The sequence below is a fragment of the Neopsephotus bourkii genome, unplaced genomic scaffold, assembly GCF_033783945.1.
Source record: "Neopsephotus bourkii isolate Nb327-2 ecotype Australia unplaced genomic scaffold, CSIRO-AGI_Nbou_v1 NB_1060, whole genome shotgun sequence".
NCBI lineage: Eukaryota > Metazoa > Chordata > Aves > Psittaciformes > Psittacidae > Neopsephotus > Neopsephotus bourkii.
The window spans coordinates 804,135-816,739 of NW_026901548.1; the positions used below are offsets into that span (position 1 = coordinate 804,135).

Sequence of the window (12,605 nt, forward strand, 5' to 3'; positions counted from 1 at the left end):
CAGGCTTTGTAAGCCATGAAGTCAGATCTCGAGGTGACTGTAAGTCACTGAGCTCTGCCATTACTCACAAACTAAGAATGAACAACTGCCGCGTTTCGATAGATGCAATAAATCTCATTGACTTTTATTAGACGTTGTATCTTAGGCTCACTTTACATTCCTAGACAAAAGAGATGATACAAATAAATACAAGCTGTAAAACTATGGACAGAACTATTGACAGGTTGTCTACAGATCACCTAAAGGAAGTGGAGATGGGCGGATCTCCAGGGAGCTGGGAGTTCTCACATGGACACTGCCTGCGGCTCCTGCTTCAGGCTGAGAAGGGCTGGAGACGGCCCCTGGCCCACAGGCACAGCACAGGCAGGACCCGTGTTCTCACTGCCGTTCTATTTCCACGTCAGTCACACGGTTTGCAAGTTATCTGTTCCAATCTGTGCTTGAACACAGCAGAAACAGCCCCAGGAGTGGCTCTGAGCCATTGAAAGCCTTACACAGACGGAGGAGAGGACGGATCCAGCTTTGCAGGTGTCTCACTGAAACCCTGCAGCACGCAAGTGTCAGCAAAGGCAGATTGACACCTAAAACCCCACTGAGCACAGCTCTAATCTGCCAGCCCCAGCTGCTGGACGGACGTGTGTGGTTTAGGGGGTTCGAGCAGCATGCAAATGCTTTAAAAAGGCTTTAGAGCTACATAAAGGACTTTAAGAAAGTGCTTTAATTCCTAGGCCTCACCGTGACGTGGTGCCTGTGCCCAGAGCCACGGGCGGACTCCTCCGTGGTGCTGTTTAAAAAAGATCCCATCCTACAGAGCCGAGCAAAGAGGAGGATGTGAAACATTCCTATGAAGAAATGGAGGGCGCAGAGTGGCCGAGGGCCTCTTCCAGGAGGCAGCTGATTTCCTGCCTTTGGCCGTTAAGCTGCAGGAAGCCCAGATGGTTCAGATAACACCCGGAGAGGGGCAAACGCTCAGGAATGCTTCTTACAAACTTCTACCCAGAGCTCAGCATGTTCCCTGCAGCATAAGACAATGTCTCTATTGCGGTGTCAGTGCCACTGAGGGGCACCCACACAGAGAAGGGTGAGGGCGAGTCCATCAGAATGAGAATAAAAGCTCGTGTGACGATCTGCCCATGAACACGCTAACCAAACCTCCAGCCACAGCCTCAATTTAAATACAGTGACTAAATATCCAGGTTTATTCTTTTCCCATCCTTGCTAATGAATTGCTACAGAATTAAAAGCAGAGGCTGTCTGACGTACCAACCAGCTAAACACTACAACAGACCAGTGGGGTTTGCACTGCCATTTCCACTGACCCGGCCCTGCCACGAGCGGAGTTTCCAGCATGTGAGTTGAATAGAGAATTCCCCATGGAAAAGCAGCAACTGAGGAAGTGTGTGCGCACGTGCAGGCACAGATGTGCCTGGGTATTCATGAGTCACATAAAACATACATGTACACAGGTATGTACATGCACGTGGTTATGTATTTTGTTGCTATTTCAGGTTTTGGACCCCTTTGTTTCATACTCTGAGCACTTGCACCATACAATCATCTTTTAAAATGTCCAAGCACAGACAAGGATGTGCTGGAGAGAAAGAGGGAGGAGAGGGAAAAGAAGGTAACATTACATTATGCAACAAGAGCCAGATAAAAGGCCCTGTACATAAACAGTGCTTTATAAAAAGGAAAATTATGTCAGGTTTCCATGTTGAAAGCCATTTGTCAGATGCCTGCTCTCACAATTACAAGCAAACTCCTCTTTCTTCCACCAAAACTAATATACATATTAATCCTGAGGTCCAGAAAAGCACTCCACAAATCCAAGCAGTGTTACACGGGGGCAGCTCACCGAGGCACCATGCCTGCAGGATGCGACGTGAGCTGTGTCCTTCTGCCCCGGGGGCTCTGCAGCCTGGGTGAAGCGGCTCAGCAGACACCCAGCACACGAGGCAGAGCCCACACCTCAGAGCATGTCTAAAACCAGGCAAGTCCTCATACACTCGCACGTGTCAGTCTGGAGGAAGTCATCAGTCAGGGAGAGGAAATGGGTAAATGCGTTTGTAGAATGACAGCCAACAGCAACCAGAAAAAGCAACATCCCAAGTCGCAATATACAGTGAACTAAAACTTACACATGAGCTGTGAGACACTAGACAGGGACACCTTAACTCTCCTTAGTGTGGCAGCTGCACCTCCCTCAACCCTGCCACATGAGCCAGCAGCACCACAGGAGCCTGCTTTAGTCATAGGGCAGCTTTGCAAAGAGACCATCAAAAGCAGTTCTCCCTCTCTTGTTTCCAAAGTAAAACCCCTGGAATTGGTACCAGATTCCAATACCCAGACTTGTGCTTTTGCTCCCGGTGGGCTCTGCATGGGCTGGGAGGTGCAAAGGCAAAGCTGCTAACATGGAATAGGTGAGGCACAAGAGGTACCGAACGCTGAACCTCCTTGGGCACCAAGAGAAGGGACTGTACTTACAAGGAGAGTGCGCTCAAAGGCAGCTCCACATCTCGGTGCTCTGCCCAGCTCACTGGGAAGAGCAGAGTCAGCTCCATGAGCCTGCTGGAAGCCAGCTCTGAGCCAATGCTACATTTCCCATGAAGAGATATTTCATGTGGGAGACGTGAGAAAATGGCTGTTTGTCACCCTGCAGCTTAGAGACTTCGTATGGACACAGGTTTCAAATGCCAGGGGTATGGATGGAGGCAAGAGAGAGGAAGAGCTGCGAAGCTGGCACTGGTGTGCAGATGTGTTCTCTGACAAGGTGGTTCCTGTTGGTAGGGGTGAGGTCTGCAGGAGATCAGTTTAGAGGAGCTCTTACTTATGTCTGTAAACAAGGAAGGGACTTCAGTTTCCACTGCTTCCCTTCTAGAGAGCACAAAGTTGCTTTTAAGACCCCATTTTTGTCCTACAGCTCTAAGGGAGGCACAGCCATCTGGTGGTGAGCACAGGCTGAGCGCTGCCAACCCCTCTGGCCAGACCTGCTGCTTAACCCCAAATGACGATGCCAGTCTTTCAAGCAGGAAGATGGAAAAACTAAGCACCTAATCAAATTTGAACAGATCCTCTGCTTTTTAGACTCCTTTGGTTCTCACTACGGAGCTCTGGTGCTTCTGTTGAGATGACTTTCAACTCTTCTTATTGCCCAACAGCAAAAAAGCCCAGTGCAGCAAGAGGGCGAGTGCAGGAGGAGAGATGGTGATGCTGTGAGGTGATCCACATGCTTCCCATTGCTTCTAATACACTTTAACGTACCTCATGCAGTTCTGATTTCCTAACTAAAGTCTGTTTCCCACAGAGGCCAAAAGCCGAGTTGCAAGCACAGATCTTCCTGCAAGGCTCAGTGCCCCTGGAATGGCACAAGTCAGTTTAGCAGCAGAGGACATCTCCAGGGGAGGGGGCTGGAGGCTGCCTTGGGAGTTCTCTGCAGTTTGTACTTGTCTCTGCTCTCAGAAGGCAAAGGCAGTTCGTGCCCTGGAGAGGAACTGCTGGTTTTACTTGGGAACCAGCCCCCGGGACTGTGGGTACAGCTGAGAACTGTGGGGCCCTGCTGACGAGGGTCCCCCCGATCTCCTTCCAGTTTTAGGCCTGAAGAAATCAAAATGAAAAAATAAGAAAAAAAGCCCCAACAGTGTCACCTGTCACTTGTCAAAAAAAAAGTCTTCCAAAAGCTGATTTTTACTGCATTTATTCTCTAATCAGCCTCAGCTTTCTCTTCTGTCCTGCATCCCCTTCTCTGCTCTACACCTGAGCCCTCACTGATGAGCAGTGCTGACAGACAGCAACCGTACCTGGGCTCTGCTCCTGTCAGCCTGCTTGTGAGAGTCCAACTCACCTGGGTTTTGATTTTTTATTGGAAGTGCTCTCAAAGGTTGAAGCATCCACCTGTATCTCATCCTCATCCTGCAGAGCCGCTTCTAGAGCTGCCTGAACTTTGGGAGCGATGGCTGGCCCCTCATAGTCTCTTGTTGTTCGGTTGGGCATGTCCAGTTCCAGCAACACAATGTTCTCTGCCTGAGACAGTGAAAGCACAGTCAAAGTCTGCATGTTTTCAGACAAACTGTTTCTTTTGCCTCCAGAAGCTTATCCTGAAGTACTTCAACACTGTACTAATGTACATCCCATATAAAAACTAACATTCCCATTCTGACATTCCCATTCTCCCGATGAGGAGGGTGAACACATGAAGGTTGTAACCACGTATGGACTTACCCTGTACCGCGCCTCAGGACGAATCATCATGGACGTTCTGGCGTATTGGCTCAGTGGCCTTTTGTATCCTACAGCAGATACTGGTCTTTTCATCATCTGCTGGTTACTAGAGAAAACCAGACATTCAGTCGATTACACACCAAAGCCAAAGGCTCCTCTTGGAGATTATGAGCTAAAACATCTGCAAACTCCACACAGAAATAAGTTTTGAGAGCAGAAACAACCTGGGCTGCACTTGCAGGCATAGCTCTACAGAGAGAACAAGGTCAGGTCTCATCCTGTGTAATCTGCTCCCAGGGGAGGATTTCTATGTATTTTTACTACACAGGCTGCAGGTGCACTCAGCTGCACCCAGCTTTCTATATCTGCTGCAGAGAACTTGCTGTGTAGAGAGGCAGGATGTAGCCACAGCTCTCATCACAATAATTATGATTATTTTTGAGAGCTTTCCTGTCTAAACCAGGGAAGAAAAGTGATGGGAATTCACTGCTAGGAACTTTATAGAGGGCCAGTTTAAATCCCAATTTGATCCCTCCACTGGGGTACCTTGTTTTTGATGGATAGAGGGTTTTCTATGGCCTAGAATTCCATCCCAAGACAAGACCAGAAGTGCACTCACTCCAGCCGGGTTATGGGATGCAGTTTCCACTGGTCTTCCTCTTCATCAAAGAATGATCTGTTCATGATTTTGTTCTTTTCTTCCAAGGGAATAAAATTTTCAATGATGAGGTGTCTGCACACAGACAGAAAAACAAGTAGAGCACAAGAAACATGATTAACAGATGAGTTTCTCCACTGCTCCTCTCCCCCTGACTTAACACAGCCCTGGAAAAGGAGGAATGGTTTGGGTTTCTCTCATTTAAATCTTGTTCCACAAACATGTGCAATGCAGTCCCTCCACTCCCCACCCAAAGAAACCACCTCTGTTACAGGTAACAGCAGGCAATGATGGGACTTACTTAAGCTTCAGTTCCCTGGTAAGTTCATTCTGGGTCTGTTCCAGTTCCTGGCGCTCCTTGATGTGCTCTTCTTGAAGATCATGGATCTCTGCCTTCACAGCTTGCAGCTTGGAAAACAACTGCAATGGACAACAACAGCCAAAGTCATCACTTGTCAACACTCCTTTCACCTTCACACAAGCTGACTTTATTCCTGACCCAGGGAATCATTTTGTTTTACCTTTTTGAGCTTTTTGGTCTTTATGTCCACCTCTTGCTGCAGAGAACTATAGGTCTCCTTCAGCTCCAGTGTTTCCTCGTCCCGACTTTCCATCTGCTGCTGGATTTCTCTCTCCCGACGTTTCTGAAGAACATGACACATGACATTAAACACCACAATCACACTGACACCTCTGGGGGACACACATGAAACCAGCACTAAACCAGGTTTTACTTCCCTGCGTTCCAGGGCTCTTGCTTTAGCTTCTGGTTCTTCCTATCACTTCCCTTAGAACTACCAGAAGCATTAACTCTCCTTTGTTCTTACTCTGCTGCTAAAATCAGAGGAATAAGTGCTCAAGCTTCAATGAAAAGAATCAAACATCATGTTTAGATTCTTTTCTTATTTTTATCCATTTGTATGGTCATTGCACTGGAAGGAAACTATTACAAACCTTCTTTTCATGCACTGACAAACAGGGCACGAGCCCTTCCCCCTTCTCTGCGATGAACTATTGCCATTGAATCAGTTTTAGGGTTCACCCTGGAAAAATGTTCTTACCATTTCTCCTGACACAGCGTTTTAGAGAAGTTCTGCCCAAGGCTTTTGATACAAAACAGCCACTGTTCTTCCTCGTACCTGCTCTGCAATTTCCTGTCGTTTCTGCTCCAGGATCTTCTGCTGTTCGTTTGTGTGATCCACAATGTTCTTCCCCCCCACCAGAAGCTTGCTTTCCATGGCCTGAAAGGGAGAACCAAGGTCAGAGGCTGCTCTCCATGACCACAGAATGTAACCCGCTCCTCGGGGCAGCTCCCTCCCTTAATGTTCTCTTTCAAGGCAGCTGCTGCAACAATCACTATTGCTTAAAATTCCCATGAAACTGGGGGATTAAGGAATCTGTAACTGGTCAGAATGGAGCACTGCTGCAACGTGTGGCAAAGCAAAGGCTGGCGAACCAAACCCTGTGCTCTCCTGTGAAGATCTTGTTACTGATCTGTGACACTGAAGCATTCTGTATGCTACAGCTTGTGAAAAGGCACATCATCTCATTCCACTCTGCTGACTGCTTAAGATCCTACAAGATCAGCACAGAAGAACAATGAAACAGCTCATGAATATGGAAATGTGTAATTAATGGTGGAACTTTCAATTTCGGGCTAGAAATAGTTTGTTTTAAAACCTTCCAATCCAGACACAAATCTCTACCCTGGAAACCTGGGAAATATCTTTCCAAATTGGGAAACCATTCTCCCCACAGCCTAAACAAATGGCTTTCAGTAAGGTGACAAGGGAGAACTCTACCTTGATTTTAGCACTCAGCATTTCTGTGGCTTCCTTCTCTCGCCTCAGGTCCTCCATTTTCTTCTCCTTCTCTTTCAGCAGCCTCATCTTTTCCTCTGCCACCAAGCTGTGATCCTCAACTATGGCTTTCTTCTCAATCTCCAGCTTTTCTTGTTGCTCCCTCCAGTAGTCATCTTTGTCATCGCCTTCATCTTCACCCTCTTCGGTGTCCTCCTCCTCTTCCCCACCTTCTCTCCTCCTCTCCCTCCTCTTTCTTTTGCCAATAGACCGTTTTTCCAACTGTGCCTTGAGTCGAGCGATCTCTTCCTGGAACTCTCGGAGCAGAGCATCCTTGGGATCCTCATTCACTCGTGGCTTGTTCTTGATGTTCTTGGCACGATTGGCATACCTCAGTGTCGTCAGAGTCTCCTCTACATTGTAAGAGGCAGGGCCTATATTGGCCACCATCACTGTTTTGGCATTGCCACCTAAGGAGTCTTGAAGCAATCTCGTCAGCTTCGAGTCCCGGTATGGAATGTGTGTGCTTTTGCCATCTACTAGGGCAGAGATAACATTGCCCAAAGCTGAGAGAGAGAGATTGATTTTGGTGGCTTCCTTCAACCTTTCCCCCTGGGCTCCGGTCTTCGCCTGCCGCTCGCTGCCCGCGAGGTCGACCAGGTTGAGCTTCCCCACCCGGATGTGGTTCTCCCCATCAAGCCCCAGCTCGCTGCACTCGATGGTGATGACGAAAATGGCATGGGAGCGGGAGCTGTGCTCGTTCATGTTGGTGGCTCCCACCGAGCGGTTCTGGTTCCCCACGTTCATCACGTGCTCGATCTCTTTGACGCTTTTCGTAACGAAGGAGGACAGGTCCTTGACGTACACACCCGTGTCTGGCCTCTCCTTTAACTCCAGCCGCTTGGACTGATCCTTTGACAACAAGTCTCTGATTTCTTCCTGGTAGATCTCCAGGTAAGACGCCCTCACTAGGTATTGCTGATTTTGGGATCTAGAGATGTGGGTGAAGATGTGATCGAAGGAGTTGGGGATGACCCCTCTTTTTTCAGGATCACCCCGCACCCCTTCCATCGTGTACGTTTTCCCTGTCCCAGTCTGCCCATAGGCAAAGATTGTCCCATTAAACCCTTGCAGGACAGAGTCCACCAGAGGTCTGAAGGTCTCATCGTAGAGCTCGACCTGTTTGGAGTTCCAGTCATACACAGCATCGAAGGTGAAGGTTTTAGGCAGTTCATGAGCTGTTCCCCGTGGGTTCTTCACTGAGACCTGCCCTAGCTTGACATCCACGTTAACAACTCTTTCATATGAGGCTGTCTTCTCCTTGCTGTTCATCGGCCGGCATCGCACCACCACCCTCACGGACTCGGAGCTCTTCAGCTTCGACATGGCAGCAGGACCTGACCGGAGGAAGATCCCAGGCCAGAAACCTGGAACAAAGCGGGAATACATGAGGGCAGTTTTGATTTTCCACAAAGGAAAAGATTCCACTCACCTATTCGAGCAGCATTTTGCATTCATGAGGTTGTGAGGGGGTTTGAACAATAAAATCAATGTACAACATGGAAACTGTAAAGAGCCCTGAACTGAGACAGAATTGTTCTACCACAGCCTGTCCAGCGAATGGCATCATTCCTACGAGCTCTGCTGCAAAAAATCATCAAATCACACCTTCACAGTTGGTAGAGATCCTTTCCTTTCCCCTTAAAAATAGTCATAATGCTTTTTAAATGATTTCTCAAAAGAATGTATTTATTACTTATAAAAATACTGTAATAGTTTACTGTTCATCTGCTTTACAGTCAGGCTTTTGGGTTTAAATCTGCTGGTTTGAATACCTAGTACAGGCTTGCTCTGTCCGTACTGCTCAGGCTCTTGGAAGGGGATCAGTCAGGTGCTTTCAGTGCTTCAGCTACCTACCAAAACTCCAGAGGAGTTGCCTCTTCTTACACCTCCCAGGTACTGACAAAACCTTCCCATATTTTGGGACATTTACACTACAATCCCCTCATGTGTGATGTGTCACCAGGACCATCCTGCCCCGGGAGGTTTAAACTCATCCTGGGTTTTATTAACTGACAGTGGCTCCTGGGATGACATTAAAATGCTTTTTCCTCTTGTGCATTACACTTTAAAGTCACTTTCTAGAAGCTGTTTACAGAATAGCACATCTTTAATGCAGCAACTGTGTGGATCCAAGATAAAATCATTAAATAGTTTGCCCACTTCCAGGCATCACATCCCCTGGATATTCTGCACTTCCACACTTGGGAAAACTGACATCACCTTTCCTTTCTGTGCAGAATTGAGTGAAAAGAGTTGTAACAGAGACACTGATATCACTGTGGTCCTGTGCCCCAACGCTGGATGGCTGCTGTCAGTGCACCCACAGCCCCACACCTCCTCATCCGCTGTTCCAATTCCAAACTTGCCAGTCAATGCTGACCTTTCATTTGTATTTTTTATTCCAGCAGCGCCTGCACACTGACTCCAGGCAGCAGCATTCCCGCCTGTGCTCAGCAGGGAGCAGCATTCCCGCCTGTGTTCAGCAGGGAGCAGGAGGAAAAGCTATGAAGGTGGAGTCATCTACATTATGCCTCATCTAATGCTCAAGTAACCAGAGGATCTTGAGGCAGACACCTGCCAGGATTTGCCCTTCTGAAGGTGAGTTTAAGCTCCTTTCATATCACTTCTTACAAGAGTTCTATAAAGCCTCAGGCCTTGGAGCTCACATTCCTCTTTGGATGGGGCTGCCCTCTGTGAAAGGATCCTGCAATGGAGCATGAGTGTCCTTCTCAGTCCTCCTTGTGGTCCTGTTGTTACAGGGGAAGTCAAGACAACCAAGGCTGCTTTAGCTATTTCAAGCACAACTCCTCTCACAGATCTCTGCTGTTATTTTTGCCTCTGGCATACTTTGACCAGGGTTTCCCACCAAAGCCAGCTCTGTCCAAGCACCTACTGAAACCCCCCAGGCTCCTGCTCCAGTGTTCCTGCTGGATCAGGTTTACAGGATTCAGCATCCATCTAAATTCAGGTTGCATAAACCCAGCTCACAGATCTGAGTCCTTCCTGACTCTGGGTACACGCTGTTGCCTCCCCCAGCCATTAGCACAAGCAGCTGCCATTTACAAGAGAACACAAAGACTGCTCCTGCTAAAGTGACTGCAAGGAAGATCCGAGCGGCACAGCTTGTGGAATGCCACAGGATTTCTAATTCCTTTCCAAATTATCTTTCAGGGAGAGCTCCGAGATGCTTCTTCCAAGTGGAACTAACGTGAGATCAACACCCCCTGAACCCCCCCAGGCAGGCACCAGCTCCGGCCTCCTCAGGACGTTCTCACTGTTCTACTACCCGTGGATTTTGTCTACTTGTTCTTTACTCAGTAACTGCACCTCTCAGGAGCTTCTCCAGGAAGGGGGCAGAGGACTCCAGGAGCAGAGCTGGAGCACTGGGAAAGGAAACGTAACATTTCTGGCCCAAGATCCGACTGCCAGCCTGTACTACAAAACCCAATGTGGGAATAACACATAAACACGCTTCAGAGTTGTCCAGAAACCTCACTGGGGCCTCTGGAATTTCCCTGGTTTGTGAGGGGAAGCGCCTGGCTCCTCATTATTCCCAGGAATAGCATAGTAGCTATCAGGAGGAAGATGAGGCACATGCACTGAACTGACCAAGTGGGACAATCATCTAGAAGCAGCACTTCACAACCTGCCCAGTGAATTCAAACCACTACTGGAATTTCGGATTGCTATGGAATACTAACATTTGCCCCCCAATTTCCAGCCCCAAATAAGGGTGACTGTGCTATCTGGCCCCCACAGAACACATATTCCAGAACACCAGCACAGAAAGGACACATGGAATGGGAACAAGTCTTACAGAATCACAAAGAGCAGCTCCCCCTCTACTCAGCACAAGCGGCTGAACACAACACACATTTCTCCTTCTGTATCTACTGGAGATATTCCTGCAGCTCCCATGCACAAGAGACAATTTTATAGGACAAGCTCCTGTAACAACCCTGCTTCATTTACCTGCATTGCCAAATACTCAATGAGGCATCAATTCTGCAGAGCAGAGCCTTCATTTATTTTATGTTATTAATACCCAAAAAACAGTTTTGATGAACAGTACCACTTTTATAATCAACTGTGACCAACCCTAAATGATCAGAACCAAGTTAGTCCTCACCCAGACTGGTTTTGGACAGGAGTACATGGAACAAAACTTGCACTGTGAATTTGCTGTTCTTCTGGGTGTTAGATCTCATCAACATGAGCTTGCTAATCCTCTAACTCCTTTCCTCATTGCACTTGTAAGTACCTTTTTACAGTCACAAAGAACTTATCTTCCTGATTTGGGCTGGTTTCAGAACAAGCCATGAGGAACCACCTCCAATTACTGTAGCTACTGCTGCGAAGTCTCCTGGAAGCACAACAAATGCTGTTTCTTCTCAGACTCACTCAACTGGGTAACTGGAAAATGAACTCAATTAGTCGGTGGTGTTCATATTCCCCAGAAACTCCAAGGTTGGAGCTGCCTGGCACAGCCGGACAGGAAGAGGCAGTGGAACTGGGATGGCCACTGGGCCATCGGTTCCTCTGCTATGTGGAGAGAACTTTGCTCAGGACATTACTCCAGCCTAAAGTAACCTGGGCCAGGTCCCTGTGAGTCAAGGTCAAGCTTGAGATGAATGCATCTGAAGATGTGCTCCAGATGACCAAGAGAGGATGGACAGAAATTAAAGCACAAGTCACAACGTTGTGCCTCGAACACCAAACCCCGCCACACCCAGAGGTAAGCAGGGGTAACTGTGTCACGTCTGGCTGAGCTGGCCATGCCCCAGGCACACTGCACTCACCCCAGGCACCCCTCACTCACCCTCCTGCCTCCAAAGCCCCTCTGTTCCCTGGTTCCACTGGAAGATCCCTGGCAGATTTCCACAGTGCCGTACCTAAACCCTCCCCTCCCGTCCCTGCACATCCCCAGGTACCCCTTCAACAGCTGTTGATTTCCTGTAGTTTAAACCTTGCACATATCCTGGGTTCACGATGTCCTGCCTTCACCGCTTGCGTCTTACTCCTTCCCCAGCAGTCCCTTCTTCCGCTGCTGTTTCCCTCTCCCCTCCCTGCCCAGCACACCCCAGACCCCCGCTGCTGCTGCTGGAGCCGCCCTGATTTCACTCAGTGCCCGCGGTCACCTCGGTGCTGCACCCACGGGTGCGCCCTGCCCCGGGGGGCGGCGGGGGAGGTACTGGATCCCTGAGTCCGTGCCTGGTTACCGGTTCACCCGAGCATCACCCACCGCCGCCACAGCGGGCAGAGCAGGACAGGGCCCCGGCGGCACCAGGACACCCAGCCCGAGGGTGGGGGACCGCGGGCCAAGCCCACGCTGGGCGCAGGGACCGGGGACCACCCGCCCGCGGCCTCGCCCCAGGCATCCCGGTAACGGGCAGGCCCCGCCGCCTCCCCCGCGGGCGAGGCCGAGCACACGGCGGCGGCCGCTCGGCAGCGGGCGCGCGGGGCTGTCACAGCCGCGGCACACCGGGACACGGCGGCTGCTCGGTGCGGGCCCCGCCGCCCCCCGACACGGGCCGAGCCGGGCCGGGCCAGACTCACCTGCGCCGTCACCATGGAGCCGCCCGGCCGCCTCCTCCCGCCGCGCCGGAAGCGGCGGCGTGGCTCCGCCCCCCGGCTCTGACGCACTTCCTTAGCAACACGCGCGGCCGCCCCCACGCCGCCCCTTCCCTAGCGACCGGCCCCGGGCGCCGCCTCCCGCCGGGCCCGGATGGCGCCGGGACAAAGGGACCGGGACAAAGGGACCGGCATCACCCCCGGAATGCCCCCCCGGTGCCAGCCCTGCGGATGGAGGAAGTGCGGGGCACAGCAGTGAATACAAAATCAAGGCTTTATTGGTACAAAAAATACCC

General features: G+C 50.0%; 1 protein-coding gene across 2 annotated transcripts; it reads right to left on the reverse strand.

Moving 5' to 3' along the window:
- Nucleotides 1-93: 93 nt before the first annotated feature.
- On the reverse strand, nucleotides 94-12,371 carry KIF3B (kinesin family member 3B). Of its 2 annotated transcripts, XM_061361401.1 has the most exons (9): nucleotides 12,295-12,371; nucleotides 6,679-8,102; nucleotides 6,016-6,117; nucleotides 5,398-5,520; nucleotides 5,178-5,296; nucleotides 4,838-4,951; nucleotides 4,219-4,324; nucleotides 3,842-4,020; nucleotides 94-3,594 (listed from the first exon to the last, which is right to left on the reverse strand). In XM_061361401.1, the coding sequence occupies exons 2-9, from the start codon at nucleotides 8,059-8,061 to the stop codon at nucleotides 3,501-3,503; spliced, it is 2,220 nt and encodes a 739-aa protein (XP_061217385.1). In that variant the 5' UTR covers nucleotides 8,062-8,102; nucleotides 12,295-12,371; the 3' UTR covers nucleotides 94-3,500. The 2 variants fall into 2 exon arrangements, 1 of the variants encoding a protein (XP_061217385.1); XR_009726675.1 differs by lacking the exons at nucleotides 94-3,594; nucleotides 3,842-4,020; nucleotides 12,295-12,371 and having other exon boundaries at nucleotides 4,218-4,324; nucleotides 4,765-4,951; nucleotides 6,679-8,088.
- Between the last annotated feature and the right edge of the window lie 234 nt (nucleotides 12,372-12,605).